The 26,400-nt window shown below is 37.6% G+C and overlaps 4 protein-coding genes across 5 annotated transcripts in view; 1 reads left to right on the forward strand and 3 right to left on the reverse strand.

Moving 5' to 3' along the window:
- Positions 1-1,371: 1,371 nt before the first annotated feature.
- LOC122020153 (WEB family protein At5g55860-like) lies at positions 1,372-5,728 on the reverse strand. The gene is made up of 3 exons (XM_042577934.1): positions 5,522-5,728; positions 3,979-4,156; positions 1,372-3,422 (listed from the first exon to the last, which is right to left on the reverse strand). Exons 2-3 carry the CDS (start codon positions 4,129-4,131, stop codon positions 1,656-1,658), a joined length of 1,920 nt encoding a protein of 639 aa, XP_042433868.1. The 5' UTR covers positions 4,132-4,156; positions 5,522-5,728; the 3' UTR covers positions 1,372-1,655.
- A 1,063-nt stretch (positions 5,729-6,791) lies between these two features.
- Positions 6,792-10,585, reverse strand: LOC122020102 (protein NRT1/ PTR FAMILY 8.3-like). Its single transcript, XM_042577863.1, has 5 exons — positions 10,393-10,585; positions 9,235-9,340; positions 8,856-9,073; positions 8,212-8,759; positions 6,792-7,772 (listed from the first exon to the last, which is right to left on the reverse strand). Exons 1-5 carry the CDS (start codon positions 10,450-10,452, stop codon positions 6,965-6,967), a joined length of 1,740 nt encoding a protein of 579 aa, XP_042433797.1. The 5' UTR covers positions 10,453-10,585; the 3' UTR covers positions 6,792-6,964.
- Positions 10,586-11,555: 970 nt separating this feature from the next.
- Positions 11,556-22,349, reverse strand: LOC122020783 (ER lumen protein-retaining receptor-like). The gene is made up of 7 exons (XM_042578804.1): positions 22,084-22,349; positions 20,270-20,535; positions 14,699-14,814; positions 12,933-13,006; positions 12,045-12,108; positions 11,912-11,957; positions 11,556-11,827 (listed from the first exon to the last, which is right to left on the reverse strand). Exons 1-6 carry the CDS (start codon positions 22,172-22,174, stop codon positions 11,921-11,923), a joined length of 648 nt encoding a protein of 215 aa, XP_042434738.1. The 5' UTR covers positions 22,175-22,349; the 3' UTR covers positions 11,556-11,827; positions 11,912-11,920.
- Positions 22,350-24,898: 2,549 nt separating this feature from the next.
- The window catches only part of LOC122020218 (CSC1-like protein At1g32090), a 39,511-nt gene continuing 38,009 nt past the window's right edge, over positions 24,899-26,400 (forward strand). For both annotated transcript variants that reach the window (XM_042578046.1, XM_042578047.1), the window contains exon 1: positions 24,899-25,476. In XM_042578046.1, the coding sequence (XP_042433980.1) occupies positions 25,163-25,476 (314 nt within the window). In that variant the 5' untranslated portion in view covers positions 24,899-25,162. The remainder of the gene's footprint in view (positions 25,477-26,400) is intronic.

Raw genomic sequence — 26,400 nt, forward strand, 5'->3', positions numbered from 1 at the left:
AAGTTGGAACCGGCTTATTAGAAATTGAATTGAATTCGAGTCTAATTATTACTAGTTGCTTGTCGAGCTAAATGAATCATAATATATATTTTTATAATTGATCCGGTGGTAAGGACGGGGGACCCTCGTTGCTGGAGGTCAACGACACATGGAGGTCAATGGTCAAAAGGATCAACCCCAGGGTCAGGCCGAGCGGATAGATGTCATGTCGAGCGGACTGGCGGGCCAACTAAGCATCCGACCGACCGGACATCCGGCCAAGAGTCTCCCGGACCGGACGAAAGACAGCCCGACCAGGGGTCGGATTTCCGATGCTCAAGGTAAAAGAGTCTATGGCCGGGCGGACAGGCCGCTCGACCGAGCCACAGAACAATAAGGCACAATTCCATCCGAGCACACGAGCAGGACTTCCCCGCCCGGGTTGAGGTATGTGCATTCCCGGAGGCCATGAGCGTCGAGTGGCTGGTCCGCTCGGCACGGGAACAGACAAGAGCGCTAGGAGACAAAAAGGGCAGCTGGTAACTTCATCCTCGAGACACCTGCCGTCGATAAACAGTACGGTCGGCGACCGAAGAGGACAGAGTATCGTATGGTGAAAGTTTCCACCGTCACATCCGGGATATGCTCGGACGGTTGCGGAATGGCGTCAGACATGTTTTTCTGACACAACCTTACTGAGGTATGTTTGGGGAAGTGTGCACGCATCGAGAAGCATGCCCGCGCCTCCCCGAGGTCCTATATAAGGGCATTCAGACTTCGACGAAGGTATGTAATCTTGATCACTGTAGCCACAGTAACGTTACTCTGCTTCTTCGTTGCCTGACTTGAGCGTCGCAGGGTCGTCGCTGGGAAACCCCTCCCGGCTCGGCTTCTTTGCAGGTTCGCCAGAGGTCCACCTCAACACCAAAGGACAACGGAGAGCGCCACGTCCCTAGCGTCCGTCGACTCAGAACTCGGACAGGATCAATAATATATAATATATAAATTTATTTATTAAAAAAAATTAAGTTCCAGCCCATAATTAAAAATTGAGCCAAATAAATTAAAGCTCGAGTCAAATTAATATAAATCGAGTCGAACCGAACTCGAGCCTAGACTGACTCGAGCTCAGCCCTAACTAACACTGGTGTCAAAAAAAGGAGCCAAAACTTGGTTTGAGTCCAACTTATTTTTTCATTAAAATTAAAAAAAAATCCCTAAATTTTTATCTTTTATTTTAAAATTCTTAAATTTATGAATTAGTCAGCTGGGTCATCTGCCGACTGGACCTACAGATTGGGCTTTTCCGCAAACATTTTTTTTTTTAAAAGAATATTTATTTATCAGAAAATAAATGAGTTGACAAATTTCAGCAGACAAAGACATCGAATCAAACCAAAGTCCATCAGAAATTGCACCCTTTATAAACCTTTTCAAAAGAAAATTCGCCAAGCGCGCTGCCAACCATCCCTTTGGACAATCACTACATTAAAAATGGCGCAGAGTCGTAGCCGCAAAAAGACTTCAACAGTGTTGAGCTTGTAGCAACGGAGGCTGAACATGAATCCACAATTCACAACTGACCCAAGAGAAAATCATTCACACCTATACAGCTCTCGGAACGTCTAAAAAGTGGACTACTGAATCATACAAGCGGAGGTTGCGTCGCACAAGGATCATACGTGCTTCTTGCATGGAGGATAGTCCAGAGAGCTGCCATCGATTTGGCTCTTCTTCCTGTGGAATATGCTGCTGAGGTTTTGGAAGAGTGACTTTCTCGAGGAGGATTGTTTCGAGACCTTGCGGCTTCCATGAGTCTTCTCTAATGTCTTCACATTCTGCACCATTGATTTCGGTGGCAATGTCTCTGTTGAAATCTGTGTTTCGGCCAGTATCATTGAGGCAGTCTCAGCGACCCTCTTCAGTTCCTTCTCGTGCCACTTCTTCAGCTCTCCTTCGACGGCCTTCTTCGCAGCCTCAGCGATCTCTGCCCTCTTCAGTGCCTCCTCCGTGGCAGTCTCCATGTCCTCTATCTCCTTCCTAGCTGCATCAAGTTTCTTAATTGCTTCAGTCTCGCTTGCACGCACAACTTCCACCTGGGCTAATGCTGCAGCAACTTTGATCTCTGTCAGTTTCTCGGACTCTTCTGCTTTCCTGGTTAGTGCCTCGTACTCTTCTTTTGAGATTGTTACGTTAGCTCCAGACTCAGAAGCTGATGCCTGAGCAACATTTGTTTTCAAAGATAGCTTTTTGATGAGATCAAGGGCTCTTGTCTCTGCTGCTTTTGCTTCTTCAGCGCTCTTCAAGGCAACCTGTAACTTCTCCTCTGTCTCGACCAAAAAAGTTTGAGCTACCTTCGCTTCACCCCTTTGCTCTTCAACAGTCTTCTCAATTTCTTCTGCTTCCTGCAATGCAGTCAGCGATTCAGAAGATAGCTGCTGTAGAGCGGACACTAAATCGTCAGATGCTAAAGTAGCTTTTGATTCTGCAATCACAGCTGCCTCAAGTTCAGCTTTGCAATTCTGAAGTTTGACGTGAAGGTTACTAACAACAGATTCAGTTTCTGCATCTTTCTCTTTGAGTTCTGCATGCTCTTCCTGTACAGCTTCCAACTCAAGCTTTAGTGACTCCACTAAACTCCTTAGTGAACTCTCTTCTTCAACAAGTTTCTGAAGCATCCCTTTAGCTCCATCAAGCTCAGAAGTCAATGTTGTAACAAACTCGGAAGCTGAAATCCGGGCATCTTCTAATTCCTTTTGTACAGCTTCAATCTCGGCATTAGTCTCAGCCAGTTTAGCCTCAAGGTTCTTATTAACCTCGGGATCAAACTCTTTCTTCAAAGATGCCAATTTCTTTTCAGCTCCCTCCAGAGCTTGTTTGTAGGATTTTGGGGTGGCATCTTTCTCCATTCGAATTTTTAACTCTTGTCGAGCTTGATTAGTAGCAAGCTTCACGTGCGTGAGTGAATCCTGAGCAGCTGAAATCTCTTTCGAAAGCTCAGCAACCCTATTAGTGTTGGCATCAAAAGACTTCTTTGCCTCATCTTCTTGCTGAATGGCATTGAGCTTCACCTCCATGGACGCATCAAATTCTCTCTTAACCGTTCTAAGTTCTTGCTTTGCTGCATCAAGCTCTGCAATGGCAACTGCATACTGCTCCCTTGCATTGTCAAATTCCTGTTCCTTGCCACTATTTTTGCCAATACTCTCAACAGAAGTCGCATCTTCAAGTTTCTTGGTTTGACTTTTTGCATCCTCTGTTGCTTTTAAAGCTGATTCATTTATCTCATTTAGTTTCTTGGTCAGTTCCTCGACAGTTCTTTTAGCACCCTCCAATTCAACAAGCGCTTGGATCCTAGTTGTTTCAGCATTGTGAAGTTGTTCCTTGTACTTGTTAAGCTCTTTTTTAGCCAAGTCAAGCTGGGTCTCCTTAGTTAAAGCTCTCTGTTAAATGATGAAAAAGGTCAACCCACAATATCTGCAAGAAAATAATCGATAACTGTCCATACACAAACTAGACTACAACTGTCCATATACAAACTAGATTACTATAACTTATATATCCAAATAGCATCATGACAAAATAAAAAATCTAGCTTTGCCAAGAGAGAGCCCTTGACAACAGCATTGTAACTAAATTACAAAATCTAGTTACTAAATGTATAATGCAAATGATACAATAACTTCTTGAACAATCCTTTATGACCCTATGTGGAGAAATACTCTTAGAGATCTAGCATTTTTCAGATTAAAGTCAAAGGTTAGCAGCTAAAACATACATCCAACAGCTTATGGAGAATTCAAATGTACAGTTGGAGATAATTTTACAATAACAAGGACGAAGAACAGCTGTGGGCAACGTTTGTATATTATATGAAATCACAGAGACCACTTCATCATCTTCAACATTGTTTATGTTTGGTATGATCTTCAAAACGTTAAATGCCATTTAGAAAAACAAACATACTGAACCTAAATAGAATACAAATGGAAAGTATACCTCGATAGGTGGAGCCTTCGGCTTTCTCACTGTCGATGTGAATGCTACCTCACCAAAGAGGCTGACAGCAGCTTTGACAGATTGAAAAGGAGCTCTTGTGTCTATCTCAGCTTTGTGTGCATCAATGCAAGCTTGTTGAACTTGTGTTCCCATGCCAGTTATCTTAACTTATGACAGCCTGCACAATGGTCAAAAAGGAATTAAATTTCCAGATTAGTATAAAAAAGGGCGTTCCTAAGAGACTCAACCATGAACAGTCTAAAATTCACTCAAGTACGCAAATTTGGCTAGAAGAATTCTGTGCTAGAATAAATAATAAGAGTCTCACAATGATTATTCATTTTACAGATGAATTATCCTACTTGGGTTATATATACGTGATGGTATTCTATAATAACTAAATATATGTTTTGCTCTTAGCTTGATATCAGAGTCATAAACCAATGCCAGCAAGCTGAAGGAATGTTGATGAGTGTGTCCTCGCCTCAGTCACGCCTCAACATGCATAGTTCATAGTGCTTCTAGAGGTATACAAGGTGTCTTCTCCCAGCTGCCTAGCTATTGTGGTATGAAATGAGTTGCATTTTCCCACACCATTTAGGAAGCAACTAAGAGCATTCAAATACACGTCCGTGCAACTCATAATAAGTTCAAAATATCAGTATGAGTCCATAAACATGGTGAAGCAACAAAATTGCAAATTAATATGATGAATGGTGGCAATAATATCTTTATCATAACGAAGAAAAATAGCACCGGTATATTAACTAAAAAGTCTAAATGGAAAAAAGATTAAGTAGATGGAAAGCAATATATTGCAATGGAGCAGTGAGACAAATCGCAAATTAGCAATTTCTTAGAAAGTTTAGACTGATTAATGAAATGCATACATTGCTGCTCGGTAGAAGTTTCAACAATCAACAAACAAATTGTGTCTGTCTCCCAGTGAAAGGAGAGATTTCAAAGGCTTTCTACAAATAATTACAGGTAAAGAAAATGTGCGTTCATTGAGTACAGACCTGAAGAGCCAAAGTTGAGAGATTTTATGGGTACAAGGAATTTAAAAAAAAAAAAAAAACTACCCTTATAATAGATACCAACAAAAAAAAAAGATTAATGTCATTTCCGCAAAGTGTTCTTTTTATTGTTGTTGTTGTCCTGCAGCCAGATGAACATCGGAAAGAACAAATAATTTTTCAGAAAAGTATTAGTTTTTTTTTTCTTATCCGGAATTTTTTGCAAGTTGATGAATAAGATCATTCCATGTTTCACGAGCAAACATCGGAAACTCTCTGTTCACCAAAAACGTTACTTGATTTGACAAGATCACGAAACGAAAGCAGCTAAACGCGAAATAAATTCATCATCTTTCCATCGGATGAGCTGGCCAACCAAACAGACAACGCAAAATGAAGCGACTAAGCATGAGGAAAACGGTAAAAGCGTCACAAAATTAAAAGAACGCCAGACCCGGAAGAGGATCCCAACCGAGGATCAGATCATCCATGAGTTAGAAACGTAAGAAGGAGATCAGAGAGCAAACCCTGGTAGCTAATCGGCGCGGGGAGACGACACGCGATCGGGATAGCAGAAGGGACAAAAGGAAGCACGCATGCGCCAGGTCGGAGGAAGACCAGAGTCCGGCGGCGTCACGGGGAAAATGATCCGCGTGAGTCGCCGGAGGGATGGAGGGAAGAGAGCGAAAGTGGCAGGGGCAGGTGGTAAAAGAGCGAAAGAGGACAAAGGCGAGAAAGCGAACTTGAGGTAAAGCGGGTCCGTCGGGACGAACGTTTAAATTTAATCACAAAAAACCTGGCAAAAATTCACGATCGCTGTCACGACGGAGTCAGCGACGAATAATCGATTTGGTTTTAACATGGTGGGCCTATTTTACAAGACACTAAACACCGGTCAAATTTAATTAAATACCTTTGCCATATATATATCTTATATGCATGTATCTGGTTCTTAATCATCAAAATAAATTTAAAAGTAGGATTCAAGTTGTAAATAAATCAAACTGTTTATGAGTTATTCATAGTTCAATTTGATAAAAAGTTCATTCGAGTTCGTCCATTTATTTTATCGAATCGAGCTTGATTTTGAGTTCAACAATTTTATTAAACTGAGCTCGAGCTTAAGAACATTCAACTCGTGAGCTCGCACACATATTCATTTATAGGCTCGTGAGCTCAGACTCGAGCTCGACTCGTTTAAAGGGCTCGAGAACGGTTCATGAACTCGAACTCGAGCTCGGCTCGATTAAAGGGCTTGCGAACATGTTCAATGATGTATTGAGTTTGAAAATTTAATATAGTAATTTAGGATATTCAATGATATGTTGAGTTTATATTATTTTAGTTGTTAGGTTTGTTAAATATTTATTCAAATGAGTTTTCGAACTCACTTAACAAGCGGTACAACGAGCTCTAAAATGAGTCAGAGCTCACTTAACGAGTTAGACTCGTTAACTATGATAATAAACTAATAACGAGCCGAGCTCGAATTATTCGCGAGCTTAGTAATTCTAAAATGAGCTGAGATCAAATCTTGTGATAAAAATTTGATTCGAGATCGAGCCGAAATATAACTTAAATGAGCCAAACCGAACCGAACAATATTAAGCTCGAGTTCGGCTTGTTACACACGATAGTGGAACACGAAATATAAATTTATGAACTTGGAAGGATAGTAATTAAATTTTGGTCAAAACTTAATTTTATATTTCTTCTCTATAGTTGATATATGATAGTAAAAGTATATTTTGGTACTCATCAATAATCAAAATTTAAATGTCATAATCATATTAGATATCTAAAGAATATGGCATCACTTGAAAATTATTCAATAACAATCCATTCAACAATCAACAACAATCAACATCCACATAACATGCCGTCTCAGTTTTTCTTCTAGACGCGACATTCAATGATGATTAAAGAATTCGATGATACTTGCTCAAACAAATCCTTCGAAAACTTTATTCTCAGTATTCTTCTATGACCTGCTTCAGCCTGTAGTTCCTGGCAACAAAAGCATAAATGCAGAAATTTATTGTGCAGATTCCTGCAAGACCGTAGAAGAAGTAATCAAGGTGCCCCTTGTTCAGATCATCTGGGATCCACCCAGGATTTCCGTCGCTTGCTGTAGCAGCAGAAACGACTGTGACTATGAAAGAGCTCAAGTAATTTCCCAGTGCAGTTGAGAGCAAGGCGAATGCTGTGCAGATGCTCCGCATGCTATCGGGTGCCTGTGCATAGAAGAACTCGAGCTGCGTGATGTAATTGAAGACCTCCGAACCTGAGATAATAAAGTACTGGGGAAATTGCCACCCTATGCTTATCAGCTGACCATGCTTCACACTCTTCAGTCTAATTGTTTCGATAAATCCAGCTGTTAGCATCGCTATGACCATCGTAAAGCGGCCAATTCCCATTCTCTGCAGATTAGTAAGTCCAGCTCCATTTGAAGTGAACCTCTCAACTACTGGGGCTATAACCCTGATGTAAATGAAAACCCAGATCATGACACATATCACTCCGAAGGAGGAAAGTGATGCAGGGGGGATGGTGAAGGATCCAATCCTTGTGTTCATTGCATTACCCTGTTGGATGAAAGTGCTATTCATTTGAGTGCATGCTGCAGTATACACAACACTTGTTGCCCAGATTGGTAGCATCCGCAGAAGTATCTTCAGCTCCTCCACTTGAGTTACAGTGCAAATGGTCCATGAACTCTGGGCATAATCATTGCTTCTCTCCAGATTTGAAATAGTAGCTGCCTTGTCAAAGAATCTGAAAACACAAGCTCAGAAATAGTTAACTACAACTACATGAGAATGCTTATCCAATTGCAGTTCAAAGAGAAGATCAAATTTTAAAACGCCCTGTGCTAATTCCACAACTTAGCCACTTCATAAACACAGCAGTCGAATGATATGATTATAACTCAATGTAGTCCACATGATTAATTGTTCAAAACTGGATTCGAGCAACAACTGAAATAGGCTAAACATGTGCAGCTACAAATAAGTATCCATATACTTTCTCATTAAGCAGAAATAGGGTAATAGACTTAGTGAAGACATAGGCAAAATGCCTTTTGGATAACTGGTAATTTCTTTGAATTTTGATTGAAAAAGAAACTATATGGTACTTCAATGAATGCATTGATTTATTTGATAACTGGTTAAATGACTTTCTGATCCAGATGCAAAATCTGCCAACATAATACCTGAATTCGTCAGTATGTGCCAATCGCCTCTTGCACGATTTCTCTTGGTTTACCACGTAAAGTAAATTAGGGTCGGTTGGAGTTTCCACGTGCATCTTCCTTACAGTAGCTACAATAACCTGAAGAAGACTCTTCAAAGGACTGCCAGTTGGCATCGTTAACTTGTATGTTGAAGTTCCAAGTAAAAAGCCTCCAGAAGCTATAACCATGCAAAATGTTGAAATCCCAAATCCAATTGCCCAGCTGACATTTTGTTGTATCCAAACTATGAAAGTACCAGAAAAGAGCAATCCTAACATGGAACATACATAAAAATAACTGAAGAAGGATACTTTCTTTCTCATTTCTATCGGTTTCTCCTCATTAAATTGGTCTGCACCAAAGGGCAGCAAGGCTGCTCTGGTTCCACCAGTCCCAAAGGCAATAACATATAACCCAGAAAAGAACACAAACGTTTGGAATGCAGTTGCAGGTTGACATGAATTTCCATCACATGAAGGAGGTGTTAATGATGGAATAGTGGCAGATAAAGTAACAATCACCAACCCCTGCAGACATTAGAAAGCAAAACCATAGCATTATTATGATAACTAACAAGTATTTCAAGAACATTTAGTGAAATGTTTTGAGTGTAGTTTACATACAAGTAGGTACAATATGATGGATATTACAATTGTCCTGTAATTTCCAAAATAGGTGTCAGCGAGGAGGCCACCAAGCAGTGGTGTGAAATATGTAGTTCCACCCCAAAAGGAAACATTTGCAGCACTTGAAGAAATAGGCCAATGAAGGACAGAACCAAGATACAAAACTAAGTTTATGCCAATGCCATTGAAAGCAATACCTTCCAGGAACGAAAATGCTGCAACATCAACATAGCATATTACTAACGTTCAAGTATTTAGGAATATATGATTGTTCAATTAATTTTTATAGGATGTACTACCAGATATTGTTAGTATCCGTTCTTGATAAGACAAAGGCTATCACATAAAGTATGAGAAAAATATAATCGATACTTACCTAAGATTATTGGTGGTGCCTTGGAGATAGAAGTTACACTTTGTGGCTCAGATCTTTGATCGATCTCCTCAGAACCATTGTCTTCAAAATGCCTTGATGATTGGCTCTGCAATGAGTGTCCAGGTAACTAGTAAGTAATGAACTAGTATCTCGTTTTGCCAGTCCATACGAGATCATCATACTTCTAGAATCTAGTCACAGTAAAAGCACTCCAAATACTATTGCATGATATTTTGTTTAACTTTTTAAATATACATAAAGGGAAACAATGATGTAGCTAGGATTGCCCGAGTTAGATCAGTATCGGCAATAGTCTGTCTCATTTTGTTTTCAAAAAACAATCATCATCTCACAAAACTGAGAAGGTTTTTAAAAAGGAGAGATTTAAAGCAATTAACTAGAAATTAGTTAGATTAGATTAGAAAATTGACACAACTCACTAAAATTTGGTTAAATTGAGAATTGAAATGATGAAACCGTGTTAATTTGGTCAAAGTGAGATGGCTTTGAAGAACTTGATCAATCTATCCTTTCCTTCAATCCCACTTGATTTTTATAGAACTCATAGGAAGGGGAGAGAATCTATGCTTCCTTCATGAACTTGGTTATCCTTGCCACAACTCTAAGATTCACGATAAGATAAAGGAACAATGGCTTATAGAACTTCAAAGGAAGGAGAGAAAATCTTTACTACACTTGTAAAATTAGTCATCCTCACAACAACTCAAGGTGCGCCAATCAAGGAACAATGGTTTACCCCGTAAAAATTATCCACAAATAAAGGTAAACCTCACGAATCTACGCATGTAAAAACAAGAAATTCCGCCCAAATGCCCATTGAGATAGATGTTCTGCAGATCGAGCAACTGAGGTTTTAAAAAAGGAAAAATAAGGGAAAGAGACTATAGATGAAGCAAAAGTGCAGGAAAAATACAGAAATTTCAACCATGGAATGGACTTATTAACCCTAGACGGCAAAGGGTTCTTAGGAACCCACTATCGAATTTACCAACCTATAAGAACAAGTAAAACAAAACAAATTCAAGTTCCTTCAGAGGTCGGAACAAGATTTAATTGCTAAATCGCCATCTTTATTCATGATGAGCATGAACAAAACGACAATGAAAAAAGCGGTAGGAAAGGAGATCTGAGAGCCACCTTATCCAGCAGAGGACTTCTTTCGCCACTTTCCAAAGAAACTCCATCATCGTTCTCCATGGATTTGAAGCTAGCCAAGGAGGACGGTTAAAGCCCCTCCAGCTGGGGATTTTCCAATGAGAAGTTCGACATGGTGGAAGCTCGATTTGAAGGAATGGTTAGCAGTCAAACTGCGATGTGAGTTGTTGGATGGTAAAATGTCAACTTCATTTCATTTAGTAGCTTAAGTAATCAGCACGTGATAAAGGCGAAAATTAATAAGCTTTCGCAATCACACTGACCGGGAGTTTATTTACTAAGAGGGTGGTTGGCTAAGCTTATAAGCTCTCTAAAATAGTTTATAAGCTGTTTTGAAATTTATAAGTTCTTTAAATTTATTTGGTAAAATTTTTTTCAAACAGCTTATAAGCTGTCGACTTTTCTTCGAACGTTGTATCATCTTCTCCACCAACGTCTCTTTCTAATTTTCTCTCCCCCCAGATGTAGAAATTCGCCCAAAATCCTCTATTAATAAAAATATCAAAACTCTCTATTAATAGTATTATACCCTTTTTGGTAATTTTATTAATAAAAAGATCTTATAATACCAAACACATCAATATCTTTAAGTTGATTGTAATAAGTTCACCAAATATTTTAACAACTTATTTTTAAAATAAGACCTAACAACTTATAAGTTCCTAAAACAACTTATAAGTTGTACGAACTTATAAGCTGTTTTTAATAAGTTTAATCAAACATCCTCTAAATGAGAATCATCTTATATTATTAAGCTCGATCTCTAAGGTGTTAATTAAAATTTTTTTTCGTCTTTCTTTTTCTCAATTAATATATATATTTATCAAATTTTATATCACTTAATTTAAGATATTTATTGATTATCTAAATATATATGCATCTTAAATTTTTTTCTCAACAGATAATATTTCACCACTTTTTTTTATCTTATCCATCATCATATATTTACGTATTTAATTGAACAAACACTCACATTTCTCATCTTCTACTTATGTGATCCCTTCATAGCCCACGAAAAACTAGTTAGTTAAATTTTAAAATAATTAATTATTAATATTTTAAAATTTATATGATTTTGAAAATATAAGAATAAGAATACTATGATAGCTCATGTCAAAACGAGTGTCCATCACATACAATTGTTGTGATGGATGCTAATGGCCTGTGAAATATGATATTATAATCATATAAGAACAACTTGTAGTTGATATTATTTGTTCAAGTACATTCAATTAGTCGATTAAAAAAAGATATCATTGGCCCACGAAGCAGTCATCTAGTTCATCAAATGAAGAAATCCGGCTAAGCAACAGACACTTGTGATTAGTTGTGCTGGAATTTGTTGAACTAGGAACTGCTATTACGATCCAGAAGTGAGCAAGAAACAATTTTCTCAAGGCAGAATCGGATGCACAACCTGAAGTAGTTATTTGATTAAGAATTAGAAGTCATCGTATTGGAACTGCCATATCAACACCAACCAGAGAGAACAACACTGTACCTTTATCTGTCAAGCAGGAAGCTTGAATTTTTCTCGATTCTTCCAACTGTTGATTACAAAACAGCAAACTGTAAGTATATAAATATTTTTACAGTGCAGTAGCTCAATTTAAAGCAGATGAGGAGGTGATTACCTCATTATGTAGTAGTAAAAGAAATCGGCATAAAGAGCCGTTTGAACCAGTCCAGATAACCAAGCTGCAGTAAGGGGATATATGTCCATCAGTTATATAGACTATAGAACAAATTATCAGGAGACGTCCTGTTTGGTTCGTTACTTTGCATGCCTTGATGTTCAATGGAATAAGAGAAAGGAAGACTCAATCAAATATGATGGTAGAGAACCAACGAATAGAGAAAAATAAATAAATCTTTTAAGACCCCATGTTGAATAGGAATACCATACTTCAAAACATGGAAAATCAAAGTACGCATCTATGCATACTTTTTAAATCACTTGTTCAAACATTTATCAGATTTTTTTTATGAAATAAAAAAGATTGCTGGAGGAAAAAAGAAGCATAGTTTTTGAGCGGACTGATGCTGATAATTCGATTAGTATTCTGAGGTTAAGGCATGGCATGATAATAGAGCTGAGAAGAAGAGTCGAATTGATGTATAACAAAAGCAACTGAATGGTCGTGTGTGATCACGACAAGACTGTATTTAGGTCGGACAAGTATCTGAATCATCTTATGCTGACTCGAATAGATATCAGGATGAGCTAATTTCTTTGAAGTTCTTTGCTATTTATTTCACGGGATTTTTGGAACAAGGTTGGACAACACAATGAGAATTCAATTAACAGTCTAAAGCAAGAGAACTCCCATCAAGCATCAAACATTCCATCTGATATCAGGTAAGTTCATCAAGATATGTAGAACCTTTAGATTAACAAAACAAAATAGTTGTTGGAAAGGGAAAACAGTTGTACGTTTTATTTTGAATAAAAAGGATTGAAGTGGCCAAAGCAGGCTCAATAAATTTTATTAAGAAAATAGTTTAACTAGATAAGTACTCACGTATCCAGCGAAACTGGTGGTTCTCAGTGAAGAATCGATACATCCAATTCAACAAGTACAACGCCCTATAAGCCCTAAGATAGGAAGAAACATCATTAAACAAAGCAAAGGAAATCGAGTAATAAAAATATCCTGACATGATATGTAATATAACTAGAAGTAAACAAAATAATGAAGCAAGCATATGATAAAGCATAAGAGAAAAAATGCAGAATGAGTGTCAGCTATGGAGAAATCATGTTTAAAAACATTAAAGTTTAAGCAGGATTTCTTTTACTTGGAATGTACATACAGAGAGCTAGAATAGTGAATCAGATGGGGTCATATACATGCAAACTTGCCCTAGACAGCTAGACATCGAGAAAATATTTCCCAGGATGACATTTCACACCATGTTTGCAGCGACCTCTTGGATTTCCACACCATAGAAATGTCAACACATGGCATCGAGAATCTGATGTGGTAGTAGGATCAGATTTTTTTTTCCTGAGTGAACTTGATGAATAAAGTTGACTCTGGAAAAACTTATATTCCAGAATTTACAAGATATGGCTACAAGATCCAAAGGAAGAATTAGAAGGAAAGTGAAAGTATACTGTACATGCAATGAGAGGAAATGCAAAGTAGGATGTCCTCAGCAATTGGACACGCCTTATACATATTTTAAAAACTGTTAAGCACCTCTGCGACTTCTCAGCATGACACATACAGATTGCAATACACATCTATCCTCATATTTTTTGAATGTACATTTTTATCCTCTTTGAACGAATCATCTCAGTTATTAGATGATATTGGCAATATATATCCCATATTTAACCCTTATTTTCTTGAAACATACTTTTTTTACCCTCTTTAGATAGCTATAAAAATTATAAATTACCTCTCAGTAATTTTAATTCTCAATTTGACTCTAATAAAATTAGATGTGCACCCTTGATATTATTTAGTTTCATTTTCTCTCTTACAAAATTATAAGTGCTTTAAAAAAATTCCAAATTTTAACTATAACAATATTACATATTTGGCAAACAGATTTTTAGATTTTACCCGCTTTAACTCTTCAATAATAATGCAAAATTATAGATTGCTTCTCAACAATATTTATTTCAAGTTTTTTTATTTCTTTTTAATAGATATGGTTCAGGATGGACAAGCCTGATAGGGTCTGTGGGGTTGTATGGACAATCAGATCGTTTGGATTGGGTAGTCTCATGACTCCATCAATCCAGTCAATCAAGCAGCACAGGTTGGACAAACAGATTGGTTGACCCTGTTAAACCAACCGAGGTGTTGTATGAAACAATCAGACCAGATGACTCGATCATGCCGATAGGGCCTAATGGAAGAATCAAGCTGGGCAGACTGAACAGACTAGTACAAGCTTATGTCTTGAGAAGTATGTTTTGCAAATTATATAAAATTCACGTTGTTCATTTTTACTCTTTCAAATACATTCAGGCCTTCAAATCACACATTAACTTTGGTCTTCAGCCCTATCCCATATTGATATCCTTGACCCTATCTGTAACAGATAACAGGTAGGATCTATGATTCCTATTGTTTTCTGATCATCTAATAGCAACTTAAATGAGATGTTATTGTCTCAAAAATTTTAAGTGCTTAGTCAGTTGTGCCCAATAGGCCTGAGGCCCAATTTTTTAATTAGCCTAGTAATTTGGACAATGTGTCTTTGTGTTCTCAAGCTCAGTAAAATGATATAGATATAAAACTGATGCTGAATAACCAAAGAGATTAGAACATACCCCAGAAAGAAAACATAGTTTCCTGTCAAATTGTCTATGTTTCTTGACCTTTGCAACAAAACCAATTGCGGTAAGATTGCAACAGCTTCAAGATAAATTGAGAATGTCCATAAAATCTATTCACACACAAAAACCAATTTAAGTTAAAAATTCAGCAATTTTCAATAATGCATAATGCAAGGCCTGTGCTAAGGTTGCTAGCATCTTCAAGAGAATTTGACAATATCCATAAAACCCACCCGAGAACAAAATTAATGTTAAAATTACATGCTTTGAGACCATGGATGCAAAGTTTCAAGTTTCAGTGTGGACATATATATCAACCACTAGATACCGCATGGCAACTGTTATTTACTATCACAATAACACAGTTAGGAGGTAAAACAAACTCCAAGCACTTTACAGTCAGTTTGACAATCATTTTCTCTTTCTTTCAGTGATTTTCTTTATGATAAGCACCAGCAAATAGGCATGTGTATATTGTTCAGTATACCAGCCTTACTAGTACCACCTGGCTAGTCAAAAAAAAAAAAAAATGGAACCAGTACTGCACATGAATAAAAAATTTCTTCAATTACATTGTAACCTGAACAACTTGTTATATTTACTAGAAATTGTATTGAAAGAACATACTGTTGCAATTCTAAATTATAAATTTATGAGATGGCTATGGTGAATAAGATCAGAAGAAGAATGTAAACAAAGAGTAAACTCTTTAAAAAGTTCATAATTTCAGTGACAATGATCAGCTTAATTCACATCCTGTGACAATTGTACAGCATAGCTAAAGGATCCTAGAAATTCACTTAGATAATGTGTAAGATCCGACAATTAAATAATAAGGGTTATTAGAGAAATAACCTTATTGGATTCTTTAGAAATTTTTCAGGATTTAATTGGAGGCCTATGATATGTTTTGAGGAGACAGATCTATTGGTCTCAGAGGAGTCCTATATGGAATAACCATCAAGTGGGAGTTGATTGAGAAATTAACTTAGGGTTATATTGATTAAACCCTGTATTAAATCTTGCCACAGTGACCTAGCTCCCTTTAAACGCCGCTTCTCCTCTACTCCTTCCCTGACGGCTTTGTTCATCGCGTCTCTGCCCCTGATGTCGCCAATTCTCGACCGTGCCGGCGTTGTCCAGGCCATCACCGGCCGAGCCTCCTTTCTCCTCCACCGATTGCCCGAACCCGCCCCGCCATTGTCTTCCTCACCGAGTCACTTCCTTTGCGCATGCGGGTCTTCGGCCAAGAGGGGAACTCGTGCCCTAGCTCCGATCCATCAACGCTTTCCCTCTCATGAGCTTCCTTCTTCCCTCGCAGCCCGACGCTGGCTGTCCGAGCCCTATCGCTGACGTCGCTGGCCAACAAGTGAGACCTCTCCTTTTGTTGGCGTTGTCGAAAGGAGATTGGTTTCAATCTATACATCATTGAATGGCGATTGGTGTTGGTCGTTGTTTGTCATGCTCCTCTCTTTCCTCCGATCACCTAGCCGTCGCCGTCCTCCTCTTTACTGGATCGGCATCATGGTAGCCCTGGATCCTTCACTATGCGGCTACAGATCTGGATTTGGGTAAGTGTGTAGATTTGGATTAATGACAGATGGAATCCTATCTTGGTTGTTTCATTGGATCGATACCATTTCTTGGAATTTGAATTGTTATTTAGTAAACCTAGATCTGTAGATTTTGTTATGGAGATTAATGGGGGAGTAATACCTGTCCGAATTTGGTTTATATGGCAGATTTGGAGTTCTTGATTTGCGGTGGCTATCCTTCTTCGGCCAAGGATTTAAAGAAGGCGGTTATTAAGGTTAATTTCATGGTTCAACAATGATTTGATCAATAAATGTATTAATATCAGATTTGGAATGTGTTATTATGTGATGGTTTGGTTAATTAGATGGGTGATGGGAAAGACAATTTTGATGGGTGTGATGATTAGTGGTAATTGATTGTGGAATATGGATGATTATGTTATTGTTGAGATGTAATTGAGTTTATATTTGGATGGTGGATTAATTAGGGTTATTTAATTCATTTTGGTGGTGGAATGCTTAAGGATACTTAAATCTAATGTAGTTGTGATTAATTTTCATCCTATTGGTTCATTATGCTTGTAGTTGATACATGGATTAAATGATGGTGTAAAAGGGAATCATTAACTGATTGGGATTGTTATGATTGATTAGTGAGAATTAAGTAATTGATTAGTGGATTAAGGATGAATTTATCATCTAATTGGATTTGGATCATTAGGTGGAATTAACATAGTTACCTAATCGAATTAAGATTTGAGTTTTGGGTTTAGCTAGTTGTTGTATATGTGATTAGTTAAATTGTACATCATGTGATTTGCAGAACGTTAATTCGAGACGAGCGTCTCGACGTGAGATTGGTTTATCACGATTGACAAATAAAGGTGGGTACTTCCTGCTTTGTCTCTTTAGTACTTTGACCTTGGTGCATGAGCTATATATTTGGATAGTTGTTGTATTTACCTTGACTCTACTCGTATTTTTCCTGAGCTTGATACTTATCCACTCAATTTTTGGATAATCGATTTGATGTCTATATAGTCTCTCGTTGTCATCTATGATATTTAGCAGATACTAGATACCATGCTTATTTGCTTTGATTGTTGTTTATTCACATACCTTATTAAGCATGCAAGCTTACTGTAGCATACATAATTTCTATTTATATATATATATGATGACTGTTACATCTTGCGCATCATATCATTGCATGCATGTCAACGACAAATTCTCCTTTGTGGTCGAGGGAGTCGTTGACCAGGGTCACACACTCGGCCACTCATGGGTAGTAGTAGCTCGAGTGTGACGCTTGTCCTGTAATGCTCCCACTCGGTCACTCATGGGTAGTGGCGGCTGGAGATGCGAACAGCAAGGACCCCCGTTGCTACGTAGCTTTTTAGCTACTATGCATCTGTCCACTCGGTTACTCGAGAGTAGTGGCGGCTGGAGTGTTATACAGTTGTCATTTATCCGGCCTTTCGACCATATAGGAGTCGTGGTGCAGAAAGGTGAGCAAGGTGACCATCCGTGCATACGCTTTTGTTGTTATACTTGTTTATGCTGATATGCATACAGATATTGAGATATATACCTGTGTATGTGTTTAGACACTGGCGTACTTATTGGTAATATGTATATACCTCACATGTTACCCTTGTAGTTATGATCAGTACTGTAGCAGATCTATACTACTCCTGACCTTCTATTACTAGCCTAGGATATGGTTTCAGGTATGAACATTTATTATGATATCATGGTAGTATCTGTTATCTTCCCTATGAGACTGTATTTCTTTATATCTCTAGTTTTTTATTATGTTCATGCACTATCTGTCTATTACTCGCTGAGTCTCAGCACTCACCACCCCATAAACTGGTTTTTTTTCGCCAGGTAGCAGGTAAAGGAGTTAGGAGTTGCTTGGAGATTCTGTCTGCCAGTCCCATGTCACGAGCGATTTTTCTGTTATTACTTCCATTTGTATTATTGGCTTTGGACTTGTTCATGTATATGTATCTTTTGTATGGAGTTTAGTTTTGTGGTTTCCTGTATTTGTGTTGATGTGGTTTGTTGTTGTTGTGTCAAGCCAGGCCGGCTTGCAGTTAGTTGTTTTGTGATTTTGTATTGGTTATTTTGTGACTTCTGTTGTGTTTTGTTACAGCCGTGTGTGCTGCTTATTATACAACTGCGTGATTATGTTCTTTTTGTTCCAACTGTGTGGATTGTGTATATAACTGCGTGGTTGTGTTTTATATCCAACCGTGTGAGCTGTTGATGGCTTGTGAGTAGCCTTAGGACCAAGGTTTAAAATTTCGACCCGTGCTGAGGTTTCGATTATGGACCGGAACGATACGGTTTCGGTACCGTATCGTGCTGTGTCGATATAGTTTCGGTATTTTTTTAAATATAAAATATATTAATTAAAAACTAAAATTTTTAACATAAATATTTAAAAAATAAACAAGATAAAAAAATAATCTTTTAAAAAAGAAAAAGATATGAAAATAGATACATAAAAATTTTATTATATTTTTTAAATTAAAATAAATGAAATATAAAATTAATTAGATAATTTTATTAGGGTTTAATAAAGTCTCTTTAGATTATCTCCACTATAACTAGGAGTTGATTAAAAAAATTAACCTAAGTTTAATTTTAAAAAATTCTGAAATCCGTCACCACTCACGAGCCCGCACGACTTCGGTGCTGTCAGAGGATTGTGCGACCAGCCATGGCCGTGAGGATTGCATGACTCCTTCGGTGTAACCACGTTGGTCATGCGACCCCTCTGCAGTGAGCGCAGGGTCGCACGATGCCTCCACGGTGGCAGCGGAAGAGTTGTGACCTCTCCGCTACTGTTGCAGGGTCTAGCGACCCCTCTGCTGTGATCACGGGGTCGCGCAACACATCACATCTGTCGTGGGTCTGGTGCCGGGGTTGTGTCGATGTCGGTCGCCGAACGGAACGAGACGTTTCGCTCATTTCGACCGTTTCGACACGGCACTTTAAACCATGCTTAGGGCAATGTATACTGGTTTCATTTGTCACTACTACAGGAGAAGTGCCGTCCGATTTTTGTCAGACAACCTTACCCTCGGGACGTGACATAATGATTGCTCAGATTAAACATGCAGAAAAAACCTTAATTGCACCAAGAATTACTATTAGAACAAATAAAATTCAGTCAGTCAACGGTTCAATACAGAAGAAGCATAGTATTCGACAAACTCATCATTTTTGTAACAGGTGAACAATAAGGTCATATGCTGTCTGGTACGGATTGACACTTGAAATCATGGGAAAGTGTAAAATCAACATAATGGCATTGCCTATTGAGATCCCATAAACAATCTGAAATGAAGATTTGTCAAATCCTTCGATTTTGGATGGATTAAAGTCTGAACACATTTTAATCAAATCAACATTATCTTGATATACAATTCTAGACATTATGTTTTCTTTGATCTCTAAGTTGTTGATACAAATGAACAAGGTTTGAATACAGCACAGGAAAGTTCCTAACAAAGTTACAAGATGCATCACAAAGGTCAAATACCAACCTGGCTACAATATTAAAGAAAAGCACTAGGCGATAATAATTCAAAGTTAAATATGACACTGATATGTTCACAGACTAAAATAACACCCAGACAAAAACAAAACTAAAATCAAAATGTCATGAACGCATGCACATTGAATTAGGTGGAATTTTTTGAATGGGCAATTAACAAATAAGGTGATAAAAAAGAGGATAGTTAAGAATTGAATTCCAGATTCTGGAACATTAGGCTCATAATATTATAAAATTGTTTACAAGAGGTTACATGACGGCGATAATGGCAGACCACATTGAAATTACAATTAAAACATCATAAAAATTATTGTAAACTGGAATAATGGAAACTTTTGTGTACAGAAGAACATCAAGCAACAAGTTATGAACAATTGCAGAAAATCTATCAATCAGAAAAAACATGCTCAGAGCTCTACAATCCGTCACATAGCAAAAGCAGCTTCCAATAGAAGGAATTACCTCAATGATGGTAAACGAATGATGTATCAGAAGAGCCAACACAAAACATGGTACCAAGAGGAAAAAATGCTGGAAAGTATCTTCATTCTTGTTGTATGTCTGCCTAACAACTTTATGGTATCGCATATACCAAACTATGCAAATGGAGGTGCCAAGGAATACAACTTTCATCATAGAGTTATAGAGTGAATAATACTTTGTGAACAAGTCAAGATATCGTGCGATGAATATGATGACATACAACTCTTGAGTCTTAAGTGATATGCCTGAAAAGAAGGTACACATCAGCAACAAACCATCATTGAACAATAACAAATTACAATAAGTTAGAAGGGTTCAAAAAAGATGGGAAAAAATAGATTCATAAAATAACAACAGTCACAAGTAAAGACAGAAATAGCTAGCATTATACGTTTTACACATACATACAAGTTGGACAATGAGATTGTCTCAGCTAAAAATTGAAGAATGACTTTGGAAAGAAAAGGAAGAAATGTCATTGATATAATAAGATCAAATTGTAAAAGAATTTCAGTGAATGAATTACAGTTTTATTAACTGACTGCAAGTGTATGAATTTTTTAAAAAATCCAGTAAATTAATTACAGATTGTCAACTATATGTAAGTGTATGAATTTCACATCAATACAAAATGAATAAGCACGACATTGATTCATATAAATTATTTACCATTGGTTGTGTTCACATATGCATGTAATTAAACCATATTTTAAATTTGATTGGTACCAATGACTTAGTTGGACATCCTAAAGAATAGCAATATGTGAGTGCATATGCATATGTGTACGTAATAAGGTGAAAGTGAGACACAATACATCCATACGAATGGATCTGCTTTTTGGATTAAGACACAGCACATTATCAAATGTTTCTCCCCTTGTGCAATATTTTAATAAAAAACGCGTGGACATGAGTTTTTATTTAAGCCAATGCTTTCCTATTGCATGAATAGAGCGGAAAAACAAAATATCAGGTCAAAAAGTTTATTTTGTGCTCCTACATGCCAAGAAGAAACCCATAGCATGTGAAAACCCACTAGTAATTGAAAAGGAAACTTAGGATCTCAACAGATAAAGAAGAAAACATGCAGTCAAAAAACTTGATATTAAAACTGAAGATCGCATGCCACTGGAAGCTGCCATTTAACTTCCCTGATGAATGCTCAAAGACAGCAACATTCTTTCTCTCCAAGATGAGCACGGATAAACAAGAATTAAAACTTGTACTTTCTAGCACTCCAATTAAAAAAATAAAAAAATTGCGATCGCATGATATCCAATGTTAACTTAAGTTGAGAGTTTGTTGGTTAATCAGTTAAAGTTAATTTCGAAATTAAGATGATGGTTAATACAGAGCAAGTCAAGGATTAAATAGTAGTCTCTTTAGTAACCTAGTCAATTGAACGCTTGATAGCTTAAGTTTCCGTCAACTTTTTTTTTCCTAGAACTTTAATTGCACCATATATCTATCAGGAAATCAAACAGCCGAAGTAGCTAACATACCATACAATTCTGAGTGTAGCACTTTGCTTCCAACACTGAATAATAACACGAGGTCAAGACGATTTCTCCTAACCTTATAACAACTGATTATGTATTTAAAAAAAATAAATTTAATTTTGGCTTCCTCCATTTTGTGCTATATTCAACGTCTTACCATTGCAATTTTTATATGCTAGATGGGAAGTGTAGATGCTGAAAGAAAAATGGAGGGCAAAAAACAAGACGTAGAAAGATTACAATCCTATTGCAGTGAAAGAAAAGGGGAGGAGCGCAGATTGACGTTACTCGTACCGGCACAAGATTTCGTGGTCCGGATCTTGAGAAGGAGCAATATGATGCTGAAGAGATGGGTCATATCCCCCGCTAACCTGAACGCATTCATCTCTCTCTCTCTCTCTCTCTAGTGATTGTACCTCCAACCAAGAACTCCACCACTCGCGAATGAAGACAGCGACGGAAGTAATCTGAGCTTCGCCACCAATTCCGCGGCTATGACCTAAGCGAGCTAGGCGGAGGCTGCGTTCGGATCCCGTGCACGGATCGGGTGACTCGGACCTGAATCGGATGCGATACCCGGAAGAGCATTTTTGGTTGCAATAGAAAACAAGGGTCCACCGTCTCCACGTGGCAGGCTCTGGTCTACACGTAACGTGTCCTGGGGACAAAACGTTCTTGATAGATAAAGCATCTTTTATGATTACTTTTCTTTAGGAAATTTACTAAAAGGTACGTAAGGTAAAATTGTCATATGATCCCTGATCTTATATTTCTGAAAAGATGTTCGGTCTTAGAAACATATTTTATTACTCATCAAAATAAATTAAAAAGTTACTTACATACAAATACACAATTTAAAAGTCTAACATGTCTTAACTGTAAATTCTAAATATATTTTTTTAAAGAGATATATTTATAGGGCATTCCATATATACAATTGAGAATGATGAAAGTATATTTTTTTAATTATTTTTATAAGAATGATATAGATAGAGAATTTATATAGCGAATTCCCTCCACGACTAATGTGGTAGTGGTCAAGTACACGTCAGTAAAAAAAAAAAAAGTAGATCTCACTCGCTGACTTTCTCTTTCTCTTTTTCCTCCCCTGTCGTATTTCTCCTTCTCTTCGCGTTCTTCATTCCTCTCCCATCTCTCCTCCCTTGCTGACTTCCTCTTTCGCTCTTCTCCTCTTCTGCCTTATCGCTCCTTTTTCTTGTTCTTCATCCATCTCTCGACGCTCCTTCCGTTAGTGAGCGCTCCTCCCGTCAGTGAGCTAACCCAGTGAAGGAATCAAAGCCCTCCATTTAGGGCCAACTTAGCTCTAACTTAGTCACGCCTCCTTTTTCTTCTTCCCTCTCCCTTCCAAGAAATCGAAGCTTGAAATTTCTTTACCCTAATTTCTCATCCCTACCAGGTGAGAGCAATTTGTGCTCCATTTTTTTTAAGCCCCAATCCTAAAGTTGTTTATTATTTTTGTTGAATCATGCCCTATTTTTTTCCAACCCCAATCACCCACATTAGTAGTTGAGGAAGAAGAAGAAGGAGAACATGAAGAAGAAGGAGAAGGAGAGATGCGACAAGGGAGGAAAAAGAGAAAGAGGAAGTCAGCGAGTGAGATCTTCTTTTTTTTTTGCTGACGTGGACTTGACCATGCACGTTGCCACATCAGTCGCGGTGGGAATTCGCTGCCCATATCATTTATCTATGATGAATATGATAATACTATTCAATGTTCGCCTTAACCCTTGCCCGGCTACTATGCAGCGTGAACTTTTTTTAAATAGTAATGATTTTTTTTTATTTACAAATTTTATAAAATCTTATTGATATAAATTTTAAAAAAATTAAGAAAAAGAATAATGAAAATAATGTCGATCACGAAATATATTGAATTTAAATATAATGTGCACTTTACCTACGATTGAATGAGTCAAGACGTCTTGAGTCAGTCGAAGTTGGAGTATTAAATTACTTTTTAGCATCTCGATTCTCAATCAAGCAGCATAGATAAGTACGAGAGTGGTGCACAAAATATAAATATATATATATATATATATATATATATATATATATATATATATATAGTCTGTAAATTCAATAAAAAAAAGTAAAATTTGAAAAAGGAGTAAATCAATTATATATTTAATTTATTAGTTGGATGCCAGTATTATATGTCCAATGTTTGTGAGAGGCGTCTCACGTGAAATGAGGCTCCCGAGAGCACGTGACTGAGTCCAGCAAAGTTGGGAGTCTATCCTACTGTCACGTTACTCGTCCGCTTAGTCGCTCACGTTGCGCACTCATGGGGAGTTTCCATATATATTATATATATATATATATAATAGATCCTGTGCATCCGTCCGTATACGACTCTATCCTGAATTTACTGAGTCAGTCGTGCGGACAGTGAGTGTGCTGGTTAACTATATATTATTGTATAAAAGTCAATTAGATGAAATAGATGAGATACAGCTATTAAAAAAATATTATTCTCTATAACATGGATTAAGGGGTAGACCGGTAGCGAAGCACCACCCGATGACAGGCTGGAGGAATTTGATTGATCCAATAAGAAAGTCCAACGTGCGGGACCACAAGCCGAATTTACGGGAGGGGAGAGCAGTCACGAGTGACCATTACATCAATTTAGTTGGTTAAGAGAGAATTCCCTTAGGACGAGCAGTGTTGATATCGTGAGATATGAGATTTAAATTTTAGTATAATCGGAATAATTTTTTTTTATATATTTAATGTTGAAGAGGTGTTTTGATGTAACGATAAAATTATTATTATATAATTAAAAGATCATAAATTTAAATTCTGAAAAAAACCTCTTATAAAATGTAATTTTTTATAAAAAATTGATAAAATTATGTACAATAAAAATTTTACTGAAATTTCACGTGACTGAAATTTCATACACCGGATTAAATTTTTTATATATTAATCATTATTTTAAATATTAGTAATAATCTGTGTTAACCTAGAATAGATTAATAGAACGCTGAAGACGAACATAGTGACCTTTTGCTATCGCAGTGAAAGTGACTAGTGAGTGACATAACACCAGCTGCGTGCCTCAGCGTTAACAACTAATAACAAAAGCATTATTATCTGTCCTCCCGCGGCGCGGCGCTCACAAGTGCGTCGCCGCCTTTACATATTCGCCGGGAAGATTCCTTTTTATCTCAACCAGTGGAAGGCACACTTTACAGTTCCCTTTCCCTTCTGCTCTGTTCTTCTCTGGTGCTTCGCTTCTTGTCTTCTATTTGGGTTTCCTCCGCCCACACGCTTCCCCGTCGCAAAGCCAGCTAGCTCTTTTCCTTCGTCTTGATGGATTCCTGAGAGGTTTCTCGGGGTCGTCGGGCTCATGGCGACTGTCGAGGATCTTGGCGTCTCGGCGTTCATCAACATTTTGAGCGCATTCGCATTCCTCGTCCTTTTCGCTGTCCTCCGGATTCAGCCCATCAACGATAGGATTTACTTTCCGAAATGGTACATTACCGGCGGGCGCAAGAGCCCCGTGGTGTGCGGCTGCGGGGTCAGCAAGTTCGTCAATCTCAATCTCTCGACCTACTTGACGTTCCTCAACTGGATACCTGGAGCTCTTAGGATGAGTGAGTCTGAGATTATTCATCATGCTGGGCTGGATTCCGCTGTCTATCTCCGGATCTATATTATCGGGTGAGCTCTGGAATTTTGCTGCTTTTTGTAGATTTTTTTTTTTCCATGTTTGATAATCCTCTCCGGACTTCTGTTTTGAGTTCTTTTTCACTGGCTTTTCTTTCACCTCTGGTTTGTCGGGGGAAAAATCTTCTACTCGGGCAGTAGACAGATCTCTATCTTATGACTTCTTAGTCAAGGGTTTTTCATTCGAGTTATTGACTCAACGTTTCGATTAAAGTTTTATGTGCAAATGATCTGACCTTGAACGATTCCCAAGCAAGGTTATTAATTTTGAATTTTGATTTTGGCAACTTTTAGTCGAAGATTTTTGGTAATTTTTAATGAACTAGAAGGCTTCAATTTCCCTTATGCTGTATTGTAGGAAAAGCTTGATTATTTAGCTCTCTTTTAGAATTAATCTGCACAAATTAGATGGAAAATATGACCATAGTCAGCTTCCTTGCCCACGTCGCTGCTTCGGCCTCTACTATTTTTTTTTTCTTTTTTCCTAAACAATGGAAATAGCGTGAACACACCATTTACAACTTCCAATATTTTAAATATGCCAAGTCGTGCAATCTAAGATTATCTAAGAGATGCTCTCGACATCCAGCGTATAATACTGAGATTATGCATATATTCTCATCTATAAAAGCATCATGCAACCAACAGCAAGCTGAGCTATGAGCCGAGAAGAATAAGGGAAAGAACAGCTGAACTTGGTTATAACTAGATTGGCAAAGCTCTTTGTTCAGTGACCACATATGATTGGTGCAGGAAGAAGTAGAGGCCTTTCCGTTTAACAGACACTCTACATTTTCAGAGCTGAAGGTCCATTCAACTGTGTAGAAGATCTCTAATATCAACCCTGCAGTCATAAAAAATGTCCTTTCAGCAGTGAGCCCATAAAACAGATAACCAAGCATGTAGCCAAGGTGAATG

Source organism: Zingiber officinale, chromosome 9A, assembly GCF_018446385.1.
Source record: "Zingiber officinale cultivar Zhangliang chromosome 9A, Zo_v1.1, whole genome shotgun sequence".
Lineage (NCBI taxonomy): Eukaryota > Viridiplantae > Streptophyta > Magnoliopsida > Zingiberales > Zingiberaceae > Zingiber > Zingiber officinale.

What these genes read in the sequence shown, in the direction of transcription:
- LOC122020153 (XM_042577934.1), bottom strand. Translation starts at nt 4,131, where the DNA reads ATGGGAACACAAGTTCAACAAGCTTGCATTGATGCACACAAAGCTGAG. An exon ending in CGAAGGCTCCACCTATCGAG is followed by an intron (nt 3,423 to 3,978) that starts GTATACTTTCCA and finishes ATCATTTAACAG; the next exon opens with AGAGCTTTAACTAAGGAGAC.
- LOC122020102 (XM_042577863.1), bottom strand. Translation starts at nt 10,452, where the DNA reads ATGGAGAACGATGATGGAGTTTCTTTGGAAAGTGGCGAAAGAAGTCCT. An exon ending in GGCACCACCAATAATCTTAG is followed by an intron (nt 9,074 to 9,234) that starts GTAAGTATCGAT and finishes TTGATGTTGCAG; the next exon opens with CATTTTCGTTCCTGGAAGGT. An exon ending in CCATCATATTGTACCTACTT is followed by an intron (nt 8,760 to 8,855) that starts GTATGTAAACTA and finishes TAATGTCTGCAG; the next exon opens with GGGTTGGTGATTGTTACTTT.
- LOC122020783 (XM_042578804.1), bottom strand. Translation starts at nt 22,174, where the DNA reads ATGAATGCGTTCAGGTTAGCGGGGGATATGACCCATCTCTTCAGCATC. An exon ending in GACCACGAAATCTTGTGCCG is followed by an intron (nt 20,536 to 22,083) that starts GTACGAGTAACG and finishes CCTTCTTTTCAG; the next exon opens with GCATATCACTTAAGACTCAA. An exon ending in AACTATGTTTTCTTTCTGGG is followed by an intron (nt 13,007 to 14,698) that starts GTATGTTCTAAT and finishes TTCCTATCTTAG; the next exon opens with GGCTTATAGGGCGTTGTACT.